This window comes from Heterobasidion irregulare, assembly GCF_000320585.1.
Source record: "Heterobasidion irregulare TC 32-1 unplaced genomic scaffold scaffold_03, whole genome shotgun sequence".
NCBI lineage: Eukaryota > Fungi > Basidiomycota > Agaricomycetes > Russulales > Bondarzewiaceae > Heterobasidion > Heterobasidion irregulare.
The window spans coordinates 1,807,260-1,830,343 of record NW_009258199.1 but is presented as its reverse complement, the minus strand read 5'-3'; the positions used below and the strand labels follow the sequence as shown (position 1 = coordinate 1,830,343).

Below are 23,084 nucleotides of genomic sequence, written 5' to 3'. Positions count from 1 at the left end.
TTGTTGACGCGTTGTTTGGCTGGCTATTCGATTTGAAAACACGCGTCTTGAACTGTCTTGAAGCTCGACTTGTTCTTCACCCGAAACTATCAAGGCCACCAATCGAAACCTCAAATGGCAGAAAAACCCTCTGCCTCCGTTTCTAACTCGCTAACATGGCCCGTTCATGGTTTGTTGTGTTCATTTAATTTCGCCCCGATATTGCTTTAATCATATCCACCATTGCAGTCGAAGTCCGTCTTTCACCAACCGCTTTCACCCGCTTCGAGACTGTTAGAAATTCAGTGCACGAATATATCACCTCGTCTTTCGAAGCCATTGCACTCCCGTCTACGCTGGATGGCTGGCAAGACATGCCAGTCCTCTCATCCTGCGTGGAGCGAATTGTCGCGTGCGAATCGCCCTGCCCAACGTCATCCATACCCGTTGAACGAGCAGCACTGCAGATCCATGTCTATCAACCAACGGAGGCTGATGCGTCTGAGGAGTTTTCAAGCTCGGGGGGTGGCGAGGGCGAGGAAGTCATGGCGGCAAGCGTGTGTGAGCTGCCGAGTAGGATGTGGGATGGCCTCTGGGAAAGCCTCATCTTCGAGGATGACACGAAACTAAACCTGTTGGATTACATATATGCGACTGTCCTCTTCAGCGATGCAAACGTCGATTGTAAGCCACTTCATCTGCAATCGATCCATGGTTGTCTGACCCAAGTTCAGTCAATATCGTCTCATGGAATCGTGTCGTGCTCCTCCACGGCCCTCCAGGAACAGGCAAGACATCTTTGTGCCGCGCACTCGCGCAGAAGCTTTCCATTCGATTGTCGCAGCGGTACGTAACTCGCTCCTCTCTGGATGTCATATTCGCACTACTTACCTCTTTATCCATGACACAAGATACTCTCATGCACGCCTTCTCGAGATCAATTCCCATTCGCTGTTTTCCCGGTGGTTCTCTGAGTCTGGAAAGCTCGTCCAACGTCTGTTCAGCAGTGTGATGGACCTCGTGGATGACGAGGACACTTTCGTGGTCGTACTTATTGGTATTTCAACTCGCCTGTTGGTAGTGGAAGACACTCATCATGTGTTATAGACGAGGTCGAGTCCTTGACAGCTGCGCGCGCCGGCGCTATGGCAGGCACAGAGCCATCTGACGCTCTTCGAGTCAGTGGAGCACTCATCGGCCTATCTGACTCTGTTCAGCTGATGCACCATATCCCAGGTGGTAAATGCGCTGCTAACACAGCTGGACAAACTCCGTCACAAGAAGAATGTCCTCGTGGTATCTACAAGCAACCTCCCCAAAGCCATAGGTAAAAAACCCCAACCCCCCCGGAGTGCATATATCTGACTATTACTAGACTCAGCCTTTGTGGATCGCGCAGACATCGTCCAATATGTCGACCTTCCTGCACGCGAAGCGATCTATGCAATTTTGCGCACATGCCTCCTTGAGCTCATCGTCAAAGGCATTGTCACCCCGGTTGTGAGCATCCAATGCATTTTCCGCCTCGTATGAATTGTGGACACCGCTGATCTTCTGTTACTGAAAGGACATCCCAGAAGTTAAGGAAGCTAAACTATATGCTCGCACTGTCCCGACCTCCCAATGGACATCCGGCGGAGCGACGATACCCGCGGCACCCTCAGAACAAACGCCACGGGAGCGGGCGAAGCATGTAGCGTTGTGCCTGTTTTCACTCGCGCAAAAATGCAGAGTACATCCACGCAATTACATGTGTCCAGTCATATGTACTCACTTTCTCCGCAGGATCAAGGAATGTCTGGACGCTCTTTGCGTCGTCTTCCTGTACTCGCGCAGGCGCGCTATATTGGACTCGGATTCGTCCCAGCACCTACGTCCGTATTATCCACAATCAAACCCTCCACAAACGGCACGGCGAGCAAAAATGGTCCTGTTACTGGAAACCACAATTTGGGCACGTCCGTCGAGGTATGGCTCAACGCGATGGAAAGAGTGATTGATAGCAGCAGTGTCGAGCGAAAGAGGCTCGAGAATTGAACGAACAAGAAGCATGAACTCTTCGTCTTTCGAATGTCCTTCGCTGTGTGCTTTTATTGCTTCTTTGCTATGCTGGACTTCAGGGATCATACCTAGACGGATAATATCACTCTGTAGCATTATCACTTTGCGCTCCTCGTTACTGCATTTTCTGACAGATAACCTCCGAGTAATGTTCAACGCTTGTGACTGGCTACAGGTTCATCGGCCATCCCGCGTCTCAAAAGATTCTGAGCCGGGCGATATGAACGATCAGCACAAACTCGCAAAGTATGGGGTTGGCACGACGCACATAATATATATGCAAGGAGCGTTGAAGAGCACTACCACGGCTGTATTCGGAGCCTGAACAGTACGATTTATGAGAAGTCGATACAGTAAAACGATCAATGCTACTAGAGTACGGACCATACACAGGCTATGATGGCGATGGCGAGTGCCATTGCTGACGAGACGACGACGTCCGTGCTCCAGACCGTGCGGTTGTAGATGAGCGTTGTGGTCGTATTACATCCTTATACCTAACAATCTTCCTCCAGTGCTCTCGCGATACCTGCGACCGACCTTGGGTCGCAAGATAGATGTCCTTCGCTCCCCACACCCGTCTCCCTAGCCGCTCTTTAACGCGCTGAAGCGTACGACTCAGAACATCGTTAACGCGGTTCAAAAGTTCCTCGAGTTCGGCTCTGTCACGATATAGGATATCGAGGTGAAGGTTAACATTGAAGACCTTCGGAGCTGGCGGTGGTGAGATAGCCGGTGTGTCCGAATCGACATCAGGCAATGATAGTGTAGGTGATGGGGCGGAGTCGGTTAAGGTAGACGGAGTAAAAAATGAGAGTGGAGCGACAGAATCAACAGAATCGACAGAATCGTCTATGCCGATCCCTTCCTCTTGGGTCTCAGAGACGAATTCTGCTTCGATACCATCAGACTCCTCGCCCAGTCTTGTAACCTTCCACTCTTCGTAATACAGGATATCCGCATTTTTCCGCCGCAGAATGCGTTCAATTGCTTTGTGCGTGAACCGCATAAGCTCGATGTTCTTGTCTCGATTCGCCTCGCCAAAGATTGGAAGGAGAGTGCCCCTATTAACGGCTAGACTAGGCGCGACTATTGAATCTAGAGGAAGACGCAGAACGTCTCCACGCACACGCCTGTCTTCGATTCGATCCTGTTCTAGCGCTTGCAGTACGTAGTGTCGCGCAAAGACTGCGTGTCCCGCCTTAGCTGCATGTCTAACAAGCATGTTATACGTCGTGATGTTAGGTTTGGCATGGGGGAACCGGTATTGTGGGAGGAAGGAAGATGATTGGGGGAAATTGTCGTCCTCTTCATCCTCGAAAGAGGAAGGCGGCGTCGATGTCTGAGGAAGTGGTTGGGTCAAGACTTCGAACGCAAGCACCATTTTAGATATTCGACCTGAACGTCCTAAGGTGTCGACGATGGTATTAAGTGCTGCGGTCGAAAGAGGTTGAAGGGATGGCCTAGTGGGTTTAGCTCCTTGTGACACAGCAGTTGCTATCTCTCGATCTGTGAGTTCCGCAGGCATTCCGTCGGGGAAGGAAAGATCTATGCCGTAGCCGAGTTTGAGCAATCGGTCAAAGCCTTCGTCGTCGGACACTTCTCGTAGGATTCGTATAGCCAGGTCCATGTTGACTGAAGTGAATGGCTTATTATTGGCCCACATATCGTTGATGAACTCCCTGCAGGTTGCAGTCACATCTTCCAACAGCCGTGGTCGCAATTCCTCTGCGCACGGGAGCCGCAAGCGATGTGCCAAAGCCTGTAAACACAGACCGTACGTCTTTGTTCGAGGTTCGACATTGAGGAAAGCCATCTCCTTGATAACCCAACGCGACCCCAAATAATGCCCCACCGCCGCAAAGTGCTCCAGTATGAAGTTGAAGTCATCCACGGTCGGAATCTCTCCAGCCGACCGGATATTGCGAATGACAGACTGGAAACGCGATTCGTACTCGTGTGGCTCGCTCGGATAGTATCGTGTACGCAGTTGCTTAGCGCTGGACGACCGCATCATTGTGACGGTGGGGACACACCCTCGAAGGACGCGCTGGTGGATTTCTAAAGGGAGTTGTTCCAAGCCAAGGAAATTCAAGACGTCGATATAACGTCCCCAGGCTATTCGGTGATCTACAACGCTGCTGTCCAGACTGTCCAGCAGGTCCCGCATTTTGATATCCAGCAGTTTTTGCCGTGGACTTGACTCCATCGCTGGCATATTGACGAGATCGTGAATAGAGAGGGAAGTGCTGATTGTCCGTATTTTTGATGTAGAGCATCGTGTGACACTACGGGGGAGGGAGAAGAGAATATGTGTGCGTTCCAGAGTTCGGAGAACGCGTCTGGACATGTCGCGTTATGAGTATTTTGGGCCAGATGGCATTCGCCCATGTGGAGGACCAAGTTCTCAATCCGCTGAACAAGTTGCAGCCACGTGACCGGCGATTCGTCGTAAGTTATGAGGTGGCGAACCTCTAACGAGTCGCAGAAAATTGGGAAAAAAATACAGAAAATCGCACAGTCTTCAGATTTGAGCAATCTTTTGCCTTTAAAGAGATGTAGCTAGATTCTATGGGTGCATAACAGCAACGCCCCCGTAATTGAACACAGCCCAAGCGACTCCGCCCCGAGCATAATCATGGCGCATTGTCAAAATCTTGAGTATTGTACAAGATATAAGCGATACTTCTAGGATACTTCTCAGGTATGAGGGTTGCACCAAAAATTCAATTCCAACCCTCCTAAAAGATCTTGCACAGAGCACAACGTGCTGGCCCGGGTCAATGTGCTTCTCAAGTGTCTGAGACGGCATGTTTGTCAAAGATGACGAGCGATCGCCGCAGCCGCTATATCGACAAAGATAGGTGGCCGTGACGTCTTGAAGGCCCAGTACAAGCCGACCTGACCGGCCGATTGTTACATTCCAGTGTCTTGGATGCGTGCTCGGAGCACTCGTCATGATCCATTAACACCGAGTGGACGGACGTCCAGGCTTGACCTACATGTGAATAACTCGGTCAAAACCAGTGGACCCGAATGTCTTTCGACCCAACGACCTCCATCTACTTCCATCTATGTTGGCTAGTACATATGTGGACCGCGACTCAACTGCTATCTTCGAGGAAGGCTCTGCGTCGATATTCAAAGAAACATGCATGCATTCACTATATGGCTTCAGTATGGCTTCTATCACAAGCGGTGCGCTACTCATGTGTCAAATTTCCTCCATACAATGATCCTCTCTTTGTTCTTGTGAGTTGGGCTACTCCCTATCGGCACCTCATCTAGGATCTTCGTCCATCCAGCGAGTGCTTCGTGGTAATGTTCGGGTGTCATGAAGAACGGTGGACCCCCTCCGTTAGGATCCAGACCAAGAGGAAATGCAAGGGTAATCAGGTAGGCGCCAGGCTTCGTCAACGCGGTCATTTGTCGACCCCATTCGCTGCGCCTCGAGGGCGGAATAGCCACAAAAAATCTACAATAGGTCGTTCCTTCTCAATGAGAGACCCTAAATGCAAGAGGTTTACGTACGTATAGTCATATACAAGATCAAAGCGCTCGTTTTCAGGTAAAGCCATACTGAAGAAGTCAGCTTCCTGAAAGAAAACTTTTCCAGAAGCTGTAGCACCAGGAACAGATGCCAGACGCCTGGCGAGGTGGGAGACTTGCATCAGAGGGAGCAGTACGGCGATGATTCAACGTCAACTCTCACTCTTTCGCCGCTTGGATAGCTTGAGATGAGATATCAGTTCCCAATGTTTCAAGCCCGAGGCTTGATGCAATGTGTATCACATCATAGCCCTGGAAAGATGTACATCAGCACATTAGTGAGCATACGTGAATCGATACGAACTCTTCCGCATCCGGGCACTAGGGCCTTTCCTGTAGTGGGAAGCTGCAGACGAGATGAATCAATCAGTTCTCGCAAGGCCGGTTGCACATCGTAGACATCAGGGTCCTCCCATGGTGTCAGATTTTGCTTCCTGAGATAAGATGAGTTCGATGAGACTGTGATTCCTAAAAGGACATACCAGGCTTCGTCCCATCCCTGTTCTGCAACCACATCACGGAGCCTCCGAATATCTGGTGGGAGCGAAAAAAATTGCGACTCAGAGATGTGATCGTTAGCGCCTGTCATTACAAGAGAATTTGGTGCACGATGGTGCTGTGCGCGATGTTTTTGAGCGAAGTCATAATTTCAATATTTCGGCGTCGGGTACGGGACGATGAGCAATACAGTTGGTAAGCCCTCCAGCTTCAAAAATGAAGACAACTGCACCTGCGGCGTCACATGCCAGAAAAGTAGCCCGATGGCCGAGTCTCCATGGTTAGCTCGAGGCCTGTCTGGAGAAATTTCAAACAGTTTTCGTGAAGATTTACCGATACTGTGTAAAAGTTAACTCGCATATACCACGCATCCACGAACATAGCGAGTGACTGCAAGGACCAGACGGCGGAACATCCGTTATGGTGGTGGATAGTGTATACGATACGCGTTGCATCCGATCCGAATGCGTCAAGTCACCGGAACATTCAAGAGAACGGCACCACTCAAATCGGTGGTGTTTGATAGCAGACGCACCTCGGACCCATATTCTAAAGGCGACATCTTGTTTCTGACGGAGTACACGCTCGGGAGGTAGCATGACGTGATTCCATTCCCGTAGAAACTCGAGCAGAGCGTAAATGCTGACACAGTCTCAGTTTCCACAGAACGGTTCAAGGCAAGGAACGGCGATTCCGCATGAGGCCTTGTGATGATTTATTGTCGAATTTCGAGCTGAAGATATCTATATGCTTGAACAATCAACCACATACCTAGGTATCAGAAGCCACAATATCGATTGGTATGGTGAAATGATTAATGTTAACGCCAAAGTAAGCATTCGTTCACCTGGTCGAATATAATTGAGTTCAACAGTCGACACTTATCAGTTGGAGATGATTTAGTCAGGTGAAAGCGGAACAGTCACCAACAGCATAAAGAAATCACATGACTCAGAACCTGTCGTTGAACAGCGAAGAGGTTTAGTACAGAATACATGTCGCGGGCCGACACACCAGCGCGAAGATCTCACAGGTGATACAGCCTGTCTATACGAAGCTTTTCACTGCGCATGCAGTCATTTCAGGCTGTCCGTAAAACCCAATAGCGTAATTGAGTCCGAAAACTGAACGTTGCCGCTTGCTGTAGCCTCTCTAAGTGAAGCGGCGTCCCCAGTACATCTGTCACTGATCAGGTATGTAATTTCATTGTTCAGGTCTGCTCACTGGCTCTACATGTCCCGCTGGGTCCAGGCAGGCAGTGGCCCTGTCCCTGGTGGTGTATACGAAGAACCGTGAGTAATATCCCTTCTTGTCTTCCATTTGCTCCAGGACGTCGCTGATTCTTTTTTGGTCTTCGGTATTCTCCAGCGGTATGTCATTGGTCTGTAATTTTCCGAACCTCGCTCGCTCTTTTTTCGGTCTACTCTAGGACCATAGCGGAGACGTCTGAAATAGCCTCTGAGACCTTTTGCGCATGCCCACAACGGTCTCCGTAGTGCAAAGAGTATCTGTCCCGGTCTGTTTTCAGACTCTCCCCAGGTCCTCTCTGACGGCATCGCTATGACTGTATATGACATGGATAATCAGATGTCTAGCATCGAAGCTACGAGGTACTGCGCAACTCTCGGGGATCTTTGAGTGAATCTTCGCATTTCAAAGTTCTATGCTTCCTAACCTGCCTGTCCTCCCACGAAGCTATCCTTCAAAGAGGGTAACAATATCCTGAGACGCTTCGGTATGACCGAATTGCTTCTAAGACTGATGGTGAGCAACTCCCCCGTAGGCTGCCGAAATCTTCCTGTCTTGTCGTATGCTTTCCGGAAACCTTCTGATCTCCTCTGGCTGTCGCCAGACGCGCCGGATTCAAAAGAAACTGGTGTGAAATTGTCGTGGCATCGTCGGTCCGCACCACCTTGTGGGACCAAGTACTCTACTAGATTGGATCATGCCACCATATCGAGCTCACTCGCGATCCCACGCGCGTACGTACTTCCCCGTGGGTTCCCGCGTTTACAACAGAAAAGTAAAACCCGTTTTTAAGATTACTCACATGCATATTGTCAACAGGTACACCACGGTGGTATGGAACTGTTTCCAGCATGCAAGACGGCCACCGCGCCCATACGAATTTAAAGAAGACTGGGGGCTTTGACCTCGTCTGACAGCCTATATTGCCCTCAAAGCCTGCACTAACCGGCGGCCCATTGAAAGGAAGGCAGAAGAATAATACAGCATGTTCTTTTGTATTCTTTCGCCAGGTCTTTCTTAGCACTGGGCAAATTTTTCGAAGGCACAGTCCAAAGTTCGATAGTCAAGAAGAGAACAGATCCCTCACGCCAGATACATGGAGCGGTAGGTCCCCGAGTGGTGAGACCCTAGGTGGTGGACTAGGTATCCGTTGATTATCTTTGATCTTTCCCGCGGACGGGTTTCGCTTGCTCTATTGCCCCAAGCAGGGTGCCCGCGGTGTCTTGTTTCCTCGTCCAGTTGACATACGTCGCAACAACTTACGTCCTATGCAGCATATGACCATGGAGGCCTGGTTCTCGTGGGAAGCTGCGGAATGACCTGATCCCGCTATAGCCTCAGCGTACCGCTAGGCCATGTAAGTATTGCTATTTGATATATATACGCTCTCTTTTTGCCTTGGACTCTGCTTTGGAGAGCACCCGATATTTTTGCAGAACAACCTCATATGAGCCGACCCCTCTCGGCTGAGTTCTGACTAGGCTACTACGACATCATTGAAAGCTTAAGAAGAAAAGGTTCGCTGCTAGTTATCAGTGAAAAGGTAAGTTGTTTCTCATATCCAAATATTCGCTATCAGCATTTTTTTCTCTTTGTCGATTGATATGAAGACTGAGAGTTGCCAATAGTCTCGCGTACTTACAGGACACTCGGCAGAACTTCAGATGAGCTCAAACCTCTCACCAGGTTACGATATGGTCCATGGATGCCGTAAATTTTGCTCCGCCGACAACAAAAAAACGCCACAAGGGCGAAGCCTCCTTCCAGATTTGAGCAATGTTCTTTCAATCGAGCGGGATTCAGAGTGTACAGGGTCCTCTGGCACATTAGAACACCGAAGTAGGAACGCGCTGATGAAGCGCCTGGTCGTTCAAATCAATTTGTCTGATCAGTACCAGTGGGTGTGCATGACTTCTTTGTGAATTCTCAAGGCGGGATACGGACGGCCCGCAATCACATCAACACCCCTCTCCGAGAAGAAACTTACACCAAGTCCATCAGCCTCTCTACTTGGGATTCACGCTCTGTCTTGTTTCTTGCGGTGCTGCCCATCAGACTGATTTTCGAGCAAGCGAATGCGAACTCCACCACTTCCGTGAACAGAAGCACGTCCTGTGAACAAGTGTTCGGGTCCGAGCAACATAACCATCATACTTGCATTCCTGCGTCTAGAGCTGCAATTTCACATACTAATAACAGTGCTTTGTCGTTTCACTTCCATGCTTGGGGATAGGCATAGATCCGAGATCACATTGCTCGCAGTCCAGGCCATTGTTCTTCACCGACCAATCCTGGGATCTTCATGCGTACGTTATCGTAATGATGCACTGCATGGAAGGATAGATCTTATGTATGTTAGTTGTAAGCCCCTGCGCCAGTCCCACGTATGGAAGGGTAGTTGATGGGGCATTGTACCAAATGAGGGTTTTCTGATGCGGACTTCGATAACCAAGGGAGGGAACACACGTTACGTTACGGTTACCACAACCATGCTTGACCCACCTCATATTAGCCCTCCGCCATCACGGTCTCTCCGACGACATGCACCACTTTCACTGAATAAGATCTTTGTAGCACAGGGCCACATGCACCGCGGTTCGCCGATTGGGCCAAGATAGGTATAAGGCTCCATGGTGCTGTTTATAGCGAGTTCTTGTGTGGCATAGTACAAAGTTAGACTGAATGTATGAAGATGCGCGCGGGCCCAGTTGAATAATAGTACAACCCGGCGGCAGAAAACCGCGAAGGACAAACTCACGAAGGCGAGGGAAGGCAGCGATCTCGGAATGTACCATTGCAGAGGAGAACCGCCGATGGAAGATGAGAAGTGCCAAAGCGGCCATCCCTTCTGGTAGCGCCAGTCCTGGAAGAATAGGGTCTGGACCTACGGAACGTCTGAAGAGCGAGTAGATCCGGAATGAAATTGGTATTAAGATGTGAGAAAGACGGGTATCCCTAAGGTTATACTGGGCTATACTGTACGAGAAAGGGGTGTCACGGGTGGCCGATGGCGACAACAAACATGTCATACAGTCCGCACGGCGAATGCGATACAGATGCAGATAAGAGAGTCCTAGGTTATGGTACGTCTCGTCAGGCAACGATCTCGGCTGAATGATCAGTCTTCTTACATTTACGAGTACTTCTTGCACAACGGTGTCCGAATCCTCCCAATGACATATCATGTCTGCTCTGCGAGGTCAAATCATTTCAGCAGGTTAGCAAGAGGATCTCACGTGACCCCGCCTCACCGTCCGCCTTGCCCCAAGTTCTCGTTGATCTGTGTTAGGACGATATATTTACTGGGGTCAAATATCAGCACTAGCCTGATCATGTGTTATTTTGGGAGAGGAAGACTCACAAGCCTCGGGGCTCAATTTCTGGTTTCATAGCTTGGTCGTCAACATAGAGCATGCAGGGCGATGAATACGTACCTATCATCCGTTCCTTTACTCGTTCACCAATTTCCTTCATCCAAGCCCGTACTCGGTCTCGATCTCGCGCCTCTGGCCAAGAAGCACCCTGAAGAGTCGTCGAGAGCAACTTCTTGACATAGGCTTTCAATAAATCGGAGTCAAATTTAGGACGTGGAGAAGGTGCATTTGAGCGAGGCGTCATAGGTGAGCGCATCCCAGGAAGAGTCGCAGAAGCCATCGTCGTTGGCTGTGTATGGCCTGGATTTATGTAGCCCGAGACCTGAGATTCCTGAGACTCAGAACGCCGTGGAGAGGAGGCGGGGGCGTCTATTTGGTTGCTGTTTGCCGTGCGCGTCAGCGTCAGTGGTCACCACGTGTCAGCTCATCGCGCTTCTCCTGTTCGGTGTTCGACGTATCTTTGACGCTTTAGCGACAACTTTTGTCGGTCTTCATTTTCCACGGCCTCTTGCAGCATACCCTATAGAACGTACGAGTCTGGTCATGTCTTCTGTTTCCTTTCCCAATTCTTTGCCTAGCCATGCTTCATCATCTTCCTCGCCTCTCGATGGCTCATATTATCCTACATCATTCGAGGGAATGGGAAACAGTGGCTTCCAGATGAACCCACACTCTGCGCATCCCCCACGTACCCCTCGAACATCCATCATCTCGCCAAATGCCAGTGTTTATACGCCGGAAGTATACACCAGTCATGAAGAGATGGAGGAAAGGCCTACAGACCTCGAACAGGAAATAGATGATGATGAGGATACTGCTAAGGTGAATGCCAAAGCTCGCGTACGGAAGGAGGAGATATGGCGCGAGATGTTGAAGACAAGCAACGGCAGGGACAAGGCATTCGTGAGCACATTCCCATTTCTTGCGTAGCGTCTTACAATGTCCTGCTGTGTATTAATGATGAATTGTCTAGAAACTGATGCAATATTCTTTGCGCGTCTACTTACTCTTTCACTATTCCCTTTTGAGGCGCTCATCACGAAGAAGAACCGATTGGGGGGCCGGGCTAGTCAAACGCTTGGAGTCGACTGTATCAGGTCTTTCTCTTACAAGGTTTCCATTCTATTCGTCATTCTCCGTCTAGTCGTATTGAAGCGCAGAGCAGGAAATGCCTCATTCTGTTCAACTGGCTCTCTCCACTGACATCTATCATGGCCGAGCATTCTGCTGCTCCTATATACCCTCCAGATAGGCCTTCCAATATGAAGGAGTCGACACCCAGGCCCCTGCTGCATACGTTTCTCCATGCACCACCACCCGTGCTACTTGAGCTGGTGAATGCGTTTGCGGATGATATCGCAACGTTCTCAAAACTTGGCCTTCTCGGCAAGCGTACTGGCGATCGAGCCGGACGCATAGCCGACTGTTGTTGGTTTGCCAGCACCCTTGTGAACCTTGTAGAGAATGGTGTTGAACGCAGCATCATTCTCAACTCGCAGCGTGAAGGTAAAGAGACCGGTCCTTCCATTTCAACCCGGTGACTCAACTTGCGAGACAGTGGAATCACGTCTGTTTGCCGATTCCATGACTGGCGCGACGGCCAAATCGACCCCACGCAACACGAAGATTGATGAGACAGAACTGCAGCGATTGCAGCGTCAGGATCACTGGCTCCAGATGAATCGAATAAAGCTGATAATGGACTTGATGTTTGTCTGTGAGTCGGGTCACCCACAGTTGCTTTTCGATATGCGGCACTGATCGATCACTCCGGCGAACAGCATACGACGTCTTCAAATTAAAACGCGGGAAGGACACAGTGAAGACTTTTACTGGCCTCGCTTCGGCCGTACTCAGGTACTCGGCGAATTCTGAACGATTTGAGAACCCTTCTGACATCTGTTCACAACAGCTCGGCCAAACTCTACGATCGCCACAGGAACGTCCTTGTAAAGAATCTAACCTTCTGAGTGATTCTGTTTACTGTCTCGCATCATCCGGTCTTCAAATATAGGGTTTGACTTCCATTCTAATATGATTCTTACGGGTATATAGTTTCAAGCCGTGAGCTGATCTCGATCAATTTATATGGAAGGATCTCCGGACGTCAGGAGATTTGCAACAAAATGATCGCAAGATGAGAGAAGATGAGTCGAAGTTGCCGCGAAGCGTACTGTCAAAACTTCTTTGTTCACCATGAAAATGTGGCGAAGAGAATTCTGCGGTTACATACTTATACACCGGTCCGCATCTACTAGAATTGACCGAACCATCCTCTGGGTTTCGGGGCGCCGGATGCAGGGTCTGCACTGACTGGCGTGGCGGTGCCCAAAACGCCAGAGGTTCGTGCTTGCTGCTGCTCAAGCAATGCATCGATTTCGGCCTCCAGTTCATTGATGCGTGAGCGCGCCTCGTCAAGGTGCTTTTCATGTGACAGGCGTGACTGGAGCAGTTGCAGAGCCTGCACTGAATGTAATTGGCTTCTGATGGTCCGAGGTAGGGTACGGTTCAAGAGGGATGAAAAGATTGCGCACCATGTATACCGCCGAACCGAGCAGGGCGATTGGGATCATCCCCGGCACGAGATCTGAGTAGAATTGAGCGTGTGGACTGCGCTGCTGTTCCTGCGCCTGGCGCAGGCGCTGCGTAGTGGCAAAGTGTCTACATCGCGATGCCGATGCTGTCGAGGTCGTGTAACGAGGGAGATTTCTGCACAAACGAAGAGCAGACATCCTGCTGAACGTGGGGCAGCAAGAGAGAGACGTGCGTGTGACATCCGACCGGTCGCTGACCTCACTGACATCTAGTTGCATTTATTTAATATTTATTTATTTATTTGTCCAACAAAATCTGGCATCGCGATCTCGGTCCGTTCAAATCATCGATCATCTCATGTTTCTTCTGCCTCCTCCTGCTGAGCACTTGAGTCCTGGAGCGCAACTTACGATTTCAATTTCACGAGCACCCCATGACGCATGGTAATACATGGAGCAGGGGTTGTTTGCCCTTGGAGCCATATGAAACTGACGCTGAAGACACGTACTCACACCTCCAAGCTTGGAATTGATTCCGTGAACTAAGCATGAGAGAAAATATCTCCGTGTAGTCTGGGCGTAGATTCTAACATATTCCATGTTTGCGTAGGCCTTGAATCGTCTTTGTGCAGGGACGACTTTAATTGCGTTTCCCTGCAACTGACCATTGGATAAGCCGAAGCAGGGAAGCGGGGATTGATGTCGGGTACAGAGGCGTGGGAATGTGGTGGTAGTCACAGGGGGAGGGATTTTGAACGACGACGGGGTGCACTCCTTGCAAAGATCGCTTGCATTCACCCTAATAGTGCTGGCACCTTCCCTATAATAATAATAGCCCATTATACCACCTGTTCCCACCGCTCGCTTTAACCTCGCTCATCTTTTATGCTCCAACATATCGTCGCTTTCCCGTAAACCGCGCATCTAAGATCAAGATACCTGTCTACGTGCTCTAGCGCCTGCAAACCCCCTTCCAACCAGGTAATCCCCTTATCACAATTGGGAGGCTTCTCGTTGACTCTCAACATCTATATCTTATAGCGTTTCGATATGTCTGCGAGCACCTCGAATACTCCGACTGATTCCCGTCCGCATCCGCATCGTCATCAGAGTAGCGGAGGAGGTCCTCTGCGCCTCCTGACAGAATCGGCTCCTGCGCGGCCGGTCTCAACGTCACCCACATTTCACCAGCAATCACAGTCCCCATTCCGGTATCTGCATTTCGAGAGCACAGTGAACGAGAAAGGCCGGCATGAGGAAACGCCGCTAGACACATTCTCTCGGTCGAAGCGTGAAGGCTACATCGCGCCCCCCGACCGACGCTCGACGCCGTGTCCGCGTCCTAGCTCTGCTTTCGAGTCGTCGTCTCGCCGGTCATCTTCATACTCACGCGCTCCCTCGACCGCCATGCTTGCCGTTCCTCGACAATCCCTTCATTCCGACTATGCCCATCACCGAAGATACCGACTCTATGCATTATTAAAACCTTGGCTGCCCTTAATCGTATACTTGTTGACTAGTCTTGGCTTCTTGTTGACCATTGCGGTGTGGAAAGAGGAAGTTTTCAAGGGTATGTGTCTCGCAATCGCCCGTCTTGTTTATGTCAAGAACGAAAAATGAACCATCGTTTCACCTTTTCTGCCCTCCGTCACAGGTTTGGATGATCTGTCCAGCTGGCTTAAGGCCGACGAGCGCTTCGGATATGCCGTCCTCTTCTTCCTCATCTTCCTGACTACGTTTCGTACGTGCTTCCGCCGTGTCTTTGTCCTGTGATGACTGGTATTGACCGATGTCATGCCGCGAATAGCTCCTCTTCCTTTGTATTCTACTCTTATTATCCTATCAGGCTATACCTTCGGACCTTGGACTGGTGCTCTCATCTCATATTCGGCGGCCCTCGCAGGCGCCCTCGTCGTATTCATACTCTCGCGTTACCTCTTCCATGAGACGATCTCCCGCTGGCTTTCATGCGCCGTATCCGTGAAGCGCGTCGTTCGCGCCATCGAGAAGCGCCCGAAGCTGCTCTTCTTGATCCGGCTGGCTCCGTACCCATACAACGTCATGAACTGCCTTCTCGCTGCTTCCCCGACGCTCACGCTGCGGACATACGCGGTGTGCACCGCGCTTTCCCTCTTCAAGGTCATCATCCACACCGCACTTGGGAACTCTATCCACTCCTTCGCGGCGTATCACGTCAAGCCGCGTCCAGAGGCCGCGGAGCAGGACGAGAGCGCGCTCGCGCACTACTCGACCATCGGCGGAATCGTTCTTTGCGTCGGCATCTTCATCTACCTGTCTTATGTGGCACGCCGCGCGGTCGACGAGGAGCTGGAGGACGAAACGCTACCGGCACACACGGACGAGGAGGCGCGTGCCTTTTTGCCTCGTGACGTCGACTCGCTCTCTTTGCACGGACACATGTCAGAAACACCATTCCGCGCGGCGACGCCGTCGACCGTGTCCGCCACTGGAGGGTCAACGTTATGGAGCACGTCGCGCACCGACACTGGCACAGGGCGGGAGTGGGGGGGCCGAGAAGAGGCGGAGATTGGACTCTATTAACTGCCTTTTCGCTTGCTTCTGCTTGCTTCTTTTTTTTCTCATTTCTTTATATACAACTCGAGCATCGTGTCCTGTTTACATTGCTGGGACCGATCGATATTCGTTCATTGTTGCGCGACTTGCGGACTTGCTTGCGGACATTGTGGTGATCGCGATGTACATACACACACCATGCCTCATACGTGCATGCAAAAGACACAAAGGGGAAAGGAGGGTTCCCGCGCGAGCTGGAAGCCGAGTGGGCGATAAGACCCTTACGGAGTCGTGCGCTGATAACTAGTTGTCGTCTACGTCCGTGTTTGTGCTGATGTGATGCAGATGGAGCATGGATTGTGATGCTTTCACAGCCTGCTTGAATGAAGAAAGGGACGCCATCGCGAACAGCTCTATTTACATAAACCCTGGTAGACGCCCTGCGACGCGAATTCATTTGTGGGTTTCTAAAAGGGACTTTGCACGCTCTAGTACGTCAGGTCGTGGCGTCCCCGATGGGCAACTGGGTCGTCGCATTGGGACGCCCCGTCGCGCGGGCAATTGCAGATGACAGCGGCGGAGCGCAGAGCATAATGAACGGGCATAGAACGCAACAAAAGTCACGCCAGCGACCCGCTTTGGCTTCGGACCGAGTCGAGGCTGAGCGCGCTCGGGGCTCGGGGGCAGCGTGCGGGCACGTCGAGCCTCGCGCCGCGTCGTGGCCTGTGACTCCAGCCCGGGACGAGCCGATGCCCATCCGCAACGCGACGCAACAGTTGGCAGTGGCCTGCCATCGTGCATTCATTCCTGGACGCATCGGACAGCCCACGTAAACTCTTCCATGCACCAACGCCCACCGCTGGGCTGGACGCCCCCGGCGAACGGGGTGGCAGCAGCAGCAACAGCAGCAGCAGAAGCAGCACAGCCGCCGTGCAAGGGTCCTGCGTGCACACACAAGTTCCGGCAGGGTGTAAGTATGCATGCATGTATTCGTGTCGCGGGTGCGGGGCCCCCGAGCTCGCGCAGGGTCCACCGCATGGTGCACGCAGGTCCGTGGATCCACGCCAAAGCGCACGCCGCTCCGGGGCCGTGCGCAGAGGGTGCACGGCGGCAGGCCCGTAAAGCGTCCGCGCAGGCAAACTGCGCGGGCGTGAACTTTGGAGAGGGGTCGACGGAGCTGGCCGAGGGATGCGATCAAGCCCCCAGGGCCGCGACACCCACCGACCCAACCCCCTCCCCCTTACCGCCACGCCACCCGCACCGTCGAGCTCGACCTGCCATATGCGGCACCCGCAGACCGCGCGCGCCATGCGATGCTCCCACCCTACCGGGGCTAGCGCAGAGCCACGGGGGAGCCCGCTCGCGCCGAGGTTCGCGGTGCGCGCAGCTAGCCGCTTGCAAGTTGACTGCCTGTTGGATAAACTGCGCAGCGAGACATGGGGCGGGCCGCTTTGGCGAACCGAGGGGGGGGGAGGAAGGAAAAGGAAATCGCGTTGGACGTGGACCGCGCGGGGACCGCAGGAGCCCTGGCCTGCGCGTGGCTGCGGAGGCAACAGGGGGGCCAGCTATGCACCTGGCGAGACCAGGGAGGGAACGCGAGCTGGGGTGACCGGTGACGGGGGGGCGACCGACGTGTCAAGCGGACGGCTGGCTGCCAGACGATGTGCGCCGCTCGATTCCGATTTCGATTCCGATTTCGATTGCGGTCTGTCTGAGCACACCTGTCACTTTTCCCGATCAGAAGAAGGTCCTTTCTGTTCTGTCCACCCGACGCCCGCCCCGCCGCACCACCGGGCCCCCCAGCCACGGCTCGTGCAGCTCGTGCCCGTGTCCGTGCCCGTGCCCGCTCGGTCGCTGCGAGCCCTACATGACCAGTTCACACTTGCGCCCAAGCGCGCGACTTCATACAGTAATCACCGTACGGCAGCAGCCCGGTACGCACGCGGAATGCTCTCGAGAGATGGCCCCATGACGATGATGATCGCGCAGAGCTCGTACATCACGCTTGCACACTTGCACGTCAGGCTGCGATATCCGTCGCGGTAAACGCCGCGCCGTCGTCGACGCGATCGTCACGCCCGGTTTCCCGTCACGGCCAAGCCGTCGCCTTGCGAGTGTAAATAGCGGCGTGTGTGTCTGCGTGTGAATGTGCGCGCGACGGCCCTCCACCGACCGAGCCTGGCCAGCAAGCCCCGGTTCCTCCCGGCACTCACCCGATCTGCCCGCGCCCCCGGCCACCGCCCAGCTTGAATGGAGCGTTCTCTGGGCGTCTGGCAGGCGTGATGATCAGCATCGAAGCACCGGACCTCTGCGCAGGAGAGGGAGGTGAGCGCCACAACTCGCCTCCCTCGGTGTTCCAGGGCATCGACTATCTATTCACGATATCTGTCTCCGCTCCACGTAACGTTACCATAGCCGATAAGTCCAAGCACGCTAAACTCACAGCAAGTCGGCCGCAATCTATACAGAAACTCCTCGTGAGTGAAGGGGGGGCCCCACAGCCCGGCCCGCGCGCTATCAGCGATCTCCTTCCTTCGTGGTCGTCCGGTGGCCGTCCTCCTCGTCCCCGTCGTCTGATCAGAAATTGTCTACGACAAGGGACCACCCAGGCCACCAGACAGCCAGACAGCCAGCCAGTCCCGTCCAAGCACGGACCGCAGCTCCCACGCACAGTCGCAGCCCCTCGGCGCACTAGGCCCTTTCCATGCTCCGTGGACGATCATTTGCTCACGCGTGAGCGTCATGCGCCCCCTTTGGCGATGACGATCTCAATCGTAATCTGCGCACGACACGACACCATTTGCGGCAGCGCGCGCAGCACACCTGGACAACGAGACGAGACGAAGGACAACGCGTCCGATGAAATAAACAGATACGTTACACGTGGTTCGACGACGAGGTCAGGTATAGCAACACAGCACGGGATATCTAAATGTATGTGGAGAGGCACGGCGGGGAATCGAGAAGACTGCGAGGGAAAAAAAGAAGACTCGACGACGATCGCTAGACACGGGGGCAATGACCAAAAGAAACAGAGACAAACAAAACAGAGCAAAATAGTGATTGAAAAAAAAAAAAAGAAAGGAACACATAAATGGGAGGGAGAGAAAGAAAAGAGGGACAGCGCTGGGACGGAGGAAACCCAAAGGGGGACACTTGCGCGATGCCGCGGCACACGAGCGACCGCGCAGCCGCGGACAGAGGAGAGATACGTACATGTGAATAAAGAGTAAAGAGGGCGACAACGAAAGGAAAAGCGTCCTATCAGACAAACAAGCGAGAGCGTGAGACCGAACCGAAGGCGTGATTTTTATGATGTTTCTGCGAGCCCCACCCGGCCCTCCTTCACTGCACTTCTCCGGCCTTCGCCGCGTACTGGGTGAGATGTTGGTTCATCTGGACGTAGCCAAAGTCGGGCGAGACTGGGTTGGCAAGACTGGCGTCAGTTAAGTCGTACTGGCGGTGCCGTGCGTGCAAGAGAGAGAACAAAGCGGACAATCAAAGAAGGAGCGATCGGAGAGTTTGAAAAAAAAAAGCAGCAGCGCGTTGAGGGCGGGGCAGGGACGGGCAGGGACGAGCGCGAAAGCACTACTCACAGCGGTGAATGTCCGTCTCTCCAAAGCCGTCCGTCACCGGCGGGGTGTGCGCCTGCGAGGACGACGTTTGAGACGCGGCTGACAACGAGCTCGCAGATGTCGAGGGTCGCACTGACCGGCTGTTCCATCCTCCGTCCATCTCTACCGGAGTCCCAACGCTGCCCGCCGGCGCCGCGTAGGCAAAGTCGCCCGTCTGCGAAGGCGCAAAGTTGCTATAGGGATCGACGGTGGGCAACTGGATCATGCTGCGCGACCGATGCATCGCGTGGTCGTCGCCGCCGGGGGGTTGAGGTGAGCTCGAGGGCCGCTCCTCCATGTCGTAAGGAGATGGATACGGGTTGACCGCCTGGCTGTGTCGTCTCTGGCGACGGATGCTGAGTGAGCCGTTCGGGTAGTTCGACTTGGACGAGGGCGGACGGGAGGACGTCGGGGTCAGAGGGCGTGGGTGGCCCGAGCCGGAACGAGAGTAGTCGTGCGAGTAACCGTGGTTCGCGTTGTCGTCGTACGGCATGGAAGAGATTGACGAGACGGAGTAGCCCGTGGCGGGGCGGCTGTCTGGCGACATCGACGAGGCGCTGTGCTGCATGGACGACAGAGACGAGGCGTACGAGGTGTTGACGGTCGGACGGACGGGAGGATATCCGCTGCTGCTGGGGTTGAGGAGAGACGAGAGGCTTCCCGAGTGGCCAGAGGAGCTGCCGCTGCTGACGGGGGAGAACTGCCAGTTGGGAGGCTCGGCGTTGTACGAGTACTGAGACGAGGTGGAGTTGTACGGTATGCCGGTGAAGCCGGCGGACGAGCCATCCTCGCCCGGGGAGATCGGGTGGAGGGAGTGGGGGGAATGGTTATAGATGTTGTGCGAGGACATCGGAGGCTCTGAAGGCACGGTGAGAGGAGGGAGGGCGCTGCGGGAGTATGGGCTCCAAGGGTTGCCCTGGTTGAGCGGGGGATACGCGCCGGGGGCGGAGAGACCGCGCGAGCGACCGCCCTTGGGGGAGGCCAAGCCCATACTGTTGGGCACGGTGAGAGGGACGCCCATGCCGTTGGCAGATCGAGGCGGGGGGATGGAGTGCTGCTCCATGTCGGCGCGTTTTCTGGGCTTTGGGAGGCGAGGGGGGACGCGACGCTTGAAGTTGGCGACGACCTCTGACGGGGAGGAGCGGTTCAAGGTGGGATGTGCTGAGGGGGGAGAGGGGGGGAGAGAAAGAGGTGAGTGAGTGAGTGAGTGAGTGGCAAGGGACGGGAGAGAGCGTACACCACGTGGACGCGTCGGGGTCGTCGATGGCGGGGTCGACGTTGCGGAGATTGACCTTGCGCATGAAGCCGTAGATCTGGAGGAGTGCGGGGGATGAGCATCGAGCAGGAGGGATGGAAGCAAGGGAAGCTGACGTTGAGTTGCCGAGAGAAGCTTGCGAATCTCGATTGACGGTAGATGCTGGGGAGGACGTGGAGGGCGAGCTGCTCTGGCCGCTCGACGATGATGTGCTCGCCGGCGGGATCCCAGCGGATCATGTGGTGGTTTTCCTGGCGCTCGAGGAGGCTGGGGAGCTGTGAGCGAGAGAGACGGGGAGGGGGAGGGAAGAGACTGACGCGTATAGTTTTGTGAGAAAGGTGGCCTGGGGCTTCGTCTCTGACTTTGTCGGGACGGACTGCTGCGGGGTGGGGTCGTTCTTGGGGGGGGAGTGGGGGGTGGAGGGGTCGGGGGACGAGTGGGGGGAGGCGGAGGGGTGTGCGGGGGACAGGAGGGCGGGGGGGTAGACCTGGGTCTGGGGCGGGGGCTGGTGGTACTGCTGCTCGCGGTGGTAGGGAGACTGCTGCTGCTGCTGCTGCTGCTGCTGGCGGTAGGAGGCAGGGTAGACGTCGTGGTGGTCGGCCATCGGGGGGTCGAACTGGGCGGGGCGTAGGGACGGAATGATGGAATGTATGCGGCGAGAAGACCGTGGGGGTGACGGGAGGGAAGGCGCGGTATAAGTACGAGTCGGGCACGGAGGCTAAATAATATCTCGGGCGGTGGAGAAACGGTGGGCAGACCGAACGCCCACACCGACCCGCCCGTCTGGCCCTCGGCGCCGAGGCCACCGTCGGCAACTCCCCGACGCCTGCAAACAAGGTTTCACCCGCCGCACACTCCATCCTAAATACCCGGCCAGCCGATTCCAGAAACGCCTGATCGAACGTTCTCTTCTCTCCCCCAAATCTCGCCGTCTCTCATCAGATCCATCCCCTTACGTCAACCCGAGTCCTCTCTCTCTCCCACCGTCCCCAGCCCTCCTCCGTCCCCTCCATCACTCCTCGCGGCCCACCGCCACCCCCCATCAAACCCCCCAGGGCCCCTCCTCCCTCCGTTCCCTCCCGTCACGCACCCCCAGCCTTCCCCTCGACCCTTCCCACGCACCCACGCACCCACGCACCCACGCACCCACCCTGCCCAGCCCAGCCCCCATTTTACTCCCGCCCCCTCCCAAATCCGGCATCCCCGTTTCCATTGGTCCCGCTCGATCGTCCAACCACGCTTTCCGGGGTGGAGACCGTCCACGCGAACGGGGCCGTGTCCCGGGCTCCCCCTTTTGCAATTCACCGGTCAATTCATCTCCCTCCCCCCTCCGAGCCTGCTCTTCTTTTTTTTCCGCCGTCCCAAAACGGGCCGCGCCATGCCCTCTTTCCGACGCCTGCCCAGATCGCGATCTGCACCCAGCCCGAGCCTGCCTTGGCTGCCGCCAGACCTGCCAGGACCTGCCCCCAGCCCCTCCCTTCCAACCCCCCGCTCTCGCTCGCACCGCTCCCAACCGCTTCGATCCCACGTTCTAGCCATCTAGCCACAGCCACCCGTCCCTCGCGAACCACCCCCCCCCCTTCCCCCTCCCATCCTTCCTTTCGTCCTCTCCTCCCCGATCGCCTTCTCCCAGCCCAAGCACGCCGTCCTCCACCCACAAGCCCAAACACGAACATCGCCCTTTTCGGTCGTCCTGACACATCTCCCGCCTCCAGCCTTTCTCCGATCACCGGCCCCTCCCCTCCCTCCTCCCGCATACGTCGGGTCCACGCTCTACCACTTACATACCCCCGTCCCGTCTCGAGTCGCTCCCTTTGCCTTTCCCAGCCACTTATCATGTGCATCTTCACTGACGAATCCGACAAACAATGTCCCTGTACCGGCCATATGCTCGCGCGCTTCCTTGCCGTTCTCACACGTTCCCACTCGGTCAACTCGCGCGACGCCTCCCCCCCCCCTCCGCGTCCGCGCGCAAATCGTTCTCGAGCATCGCCGTGTACGTATGTACGTACGTACCTGCCTGCCTGCCTACTTACGAACGAATGTAATATGTATATGCACTGGGAGTCGTCTAAATAATGATGGTGAGCACGAGTGGAGATCCGTGTGAGAGATGCTGAAATGGTATGTAAGATGCGCCGTGTGCAGACAGAACCGGAAACAATAAAGTAAAACCGAAGGAAATTTCGAAATGCGACGAGTCATAGATGGTACAGTGGGAAATCATGACGACAAGATCAAAGGCAAAGGGCTGCAAAGGGACGCAAGTCCCCATATTCCAAATACACCGCAGCTCCTTGGACCATCCCCGAGGAACGTAAATCGCTGGCGGCGGTGAAGATAAAAAAAAAGCACACAGTTAGAGAGGACAGGGAGAGAGAGAAGAGGGGTGAGGGCGAGTGCAGACATATCCGGTCGAGAGGAGCACGATGCTGAA

The 23,084-nt window shown here is 54.2% G+C and overlaps 11 protein-coding genes across 11 annotated transcripts; 5 read left to right on the top strand and 6 right to left on the bottom strand.

The window, feature by feature from the left end:
* Positions 1-114: 114 nt before the first annotated feature.
* Positions 115-2,016, top strand: HETIRDRAFT_123938 (AAA+-type ATPase; the record flags this gene model as incomplete). Its single annotated transcript, XM_009545718.1, has 9 exons — positions 115-169; positions 229-663; positions 714-825; positions 891-1,036; positions 1,087-1,157; positions 1,216-1,306; positions 1,355-1,479; positions 1,547-1,711; positions 1,765-2,016. 9 exons carry the CDS (start codon positions 115-117, stop codon positions 2,014-2,016), a joined length of 1,452 nt encoding a protein of 483 aa, XP_009544013.1.
* A 418-nt stretch (positions 2,017-2,434) lies between these two features.
* HETIRDRAFT_314447 (uncharacterized protein) lies at positions 2,435-4,210 on the bottom strand (the record flags this gene model as incomplete). Its single annotated transcript, XM_009545717.1, has 1 exon — positions 2,435-4,210. The coding sequence occupies one exon, from the start codon at positions 4,208-4,210 to the stop codon at positions 2,435-2,437; it is 1,776 nt and encodes a 591-aa protein (XP_009544012.1).
* A 972-nt stretch (positions 4,211-5,182) lies between these two features.
* HETIRDRAFT_381810 (uncharacterized protein) lies at positions 5,183-6,211 on the bottom strand. Its single transcript, XM_009545716.1, has 5 exons — positions 6,072-6,211; positions 5,894-6,023; positions 5,753-5,841; positions 5,572-5,688; positions 5,183-5,515 (listed from the first exon to the last, which is right to left on the bottom strand). The coding sequence occupies exons 1-5, from the start codon at positions 6,176-6,178 to the stop codon at positions 5,248-5,250; spliced, it is 711 nt and encodes a 236-aa protein (XP_009544011.1). The 5' UTR covers positions 6,179-6,211; the 3' UTR covers positions 5,183-5,247.
* Positions 6,212-10,360: 4,149 nt separating this feature from the next.
* On the bottom strand, positions 10,361-10,989 carry HETIRDRAFT_123936 (uncharacterized protein; the record flags this gene model as incomplete). The annotated part of the gene is made up of 5 exons (XM_009545715.1): positions 10,361-10,408; positions 10,467-10,527; positions 10,587-10,637; positions 10,697-10,715; positions 10,770-10,989. 5 exons carry the CDS (start codon positions 10,987-10,989, stop codon positions 10,361-10,363), a joined length of 399 nt encoding a protein of 132 aa, XP_009544010.1.
* A 263-nt stretch (positions 10,990-11,252) lies between these two features.
* Positions 11,253-12,679, top strand: HETIRDRAFT_425732 (uncharacterized protein; the record flags this gene model as incomplete). The annotated part of the gene is made up of 6 exons (XM_009545714.1): positions 11,253-11,612; positions 11,739-11,806; positions 11,854-12,215; positions 12,268-12,426; positions 12,491-12,566; positions 12,622-12,679. 6 exons carry the CDS (start codon positions 11,253-11,255, stop codon positions 12,677-12,679), a joined length of 1,083 nt encoding a protein of 360 aa, XP_009544009.1.
* A 395-nt stretch (positions 12,680-13,074) lies between these two features.
* Positions 13,075-13,315, bottom strand: HETIRDRAFT_28617 (uncharacterized protein; the record flags this gene model as incomplete). The annotated part of the gene is made up of 2 exons (XM_009544863.1): positions 13,075-13,170; positions 13,244-13,315. Coding segments are annotated over 2 exons (168 nt in total), but the record flags the coding sequence as incomplete, so codon positions are not given.
* Positions 13,316-14,650: 1,335 nt separating this feature from the next.
* On the top strand, positions 14,651-15,805 carry HETIRDRAFT_313683 (uncharacterized protein; the record flags this gene model as incomplete). The annotated part of the gene is made up of 3 exons (XM_009545713.1): positions 14,651-14,813; positions 14,898-14,984; positions 15,051-15,805. 3 exons carry the CDS (start codon positions 14,651-14,653, stop codon positions 15,803-15,805), a joined length of 1,005 nt encoding a protein of 334 aa, XP_009544008.1.
* A 332-nt stretch (positions 15,806-16,137) lies between these two features.
* Positions 16,138-16,574, bottom strand: HETIRDRAFT_472879 (uncharacterized protein). The gene has a single exon (XM_009545712.1). It carries the CDS (start codon positions 16,533-16,535, stop codon positions 16,275-16,277), a length of 261 nt encoding a protein of 86 aa, XP_009544007.1. The 5' UTR covers positions 16,536-16,574; the 3' UTR covers positions 16,138-16,274.
* Positions 16,575-18,060: 1,486 nt separating this feature from the next.
* HETIRDRAFT_313161 (uncharacterized protein) lies at positions 18,061-19,011 on the top strand (the record flags this gene model as incomplete). Its single annotated transcript, XM_009545711.1, has 1 exon — positions 18,061-19,011. The coding sequence occupies one exon, from the start codon at positions 18,061-18,063 to the stop codon at positions 19,009-19,011; it is 951 nt and encodes a 316-aa protein (XP_009544006.1).
* HETIRDRAFT_444169 (uncharacterized protein) lies at positions 18,613-21,306 on the bottom strand. Its single transcript, XM_009545710.1, has 5 exons — positions 20,965-21,306; positions 20,764-20,914; positions 20,630-20,705; positions 19,375-20,553; positions 18,613-19,200 (listed from the first exon to the last, which is right to left on the bottom strand). The coding sequence occupies exons 1-5, from the start codon at positions 21,249-21,251 to the stop codon at positions 19,124-19,126; spliced, it is 1,770 nt and encodes a 589-aa protein (XP_009544005.1). The 5' UTR covers positions 21,252-21,306; the 3' UTR covers positions 18,613-19,123.
* Positions 21,298-22,500, top strand: HETIRDRAFT_449828 (uncharacterized protein; the record flags this gene model as incomplete). The annotated part of the gene is made up of 4 exons (XM_009545709.1): positions 21,298-21,339; positions 21,404-21,484; positions 21,590-22,406; positions 22,475-22,500. 4 exons carry the CDS (start codon positions 21,298-21,300, stop codon positions 22,498-22,500), a joined length of 966 nt encoding a protein of 321 aa, XP_009544004.1.
* Positions 22,501-23,084: the final 584 nt, after the last annotated feature.

Bases quoted from the DNA above. Each gene is read 5' to 3' on its own strand.
- HETIRDRAFT_444169 (XM_009545710.1), bottom strand. From the start codon at position 21,251: ATGGCCGACCACCACGACGTCTACCCTGCCTCCTACCGCCAGCAGCAG. The intron at 20,915-20,964 runs GTCAGTCTCTTC...ACAGCTCCCCAG, and splicing joins TTTCTCACAAAACTATACGC to CCTCCTCGAGCGCCAGGAAA. The intron at 20,554-20,629 runs GTACGCTCTCTC...CTCCCCCCTCAG, and splicing joins CCCCGACGCGTCCACGTGGT to CACATCCCACCTTGAACCGC.
- HETIRDRAFT_472879 (XM_009545712.1), bottom strand. From the start codon at position 16,535: ATGGGCATCGGCTCGTCCCGGGCTGGAGTCACAGGCCACGACGCGGCG.
- HETIRDRAFT_381810 (XM_009545716.1), bottom strand. From the start codon at position 6,178: ATGACAGGCGCTAACGATCACATCTCTGAGTCGCAATTTTTTTCGCTC. The intron at 5,842-5,893 runs GTTCGTATCGAT...ACATCTTTCCAG, and splicing joins TAGTGCCCGGATGCGGAAGA to GGCTATGATGTGATACACAT. The intron at 5,689-5,752 runs GTGAGAGTTGAC...CCACCTCGCCAG, and splicing joins GCTATCCAAGCGGCGAAAGA to GCGTCTGGCATCTGTTCCTG.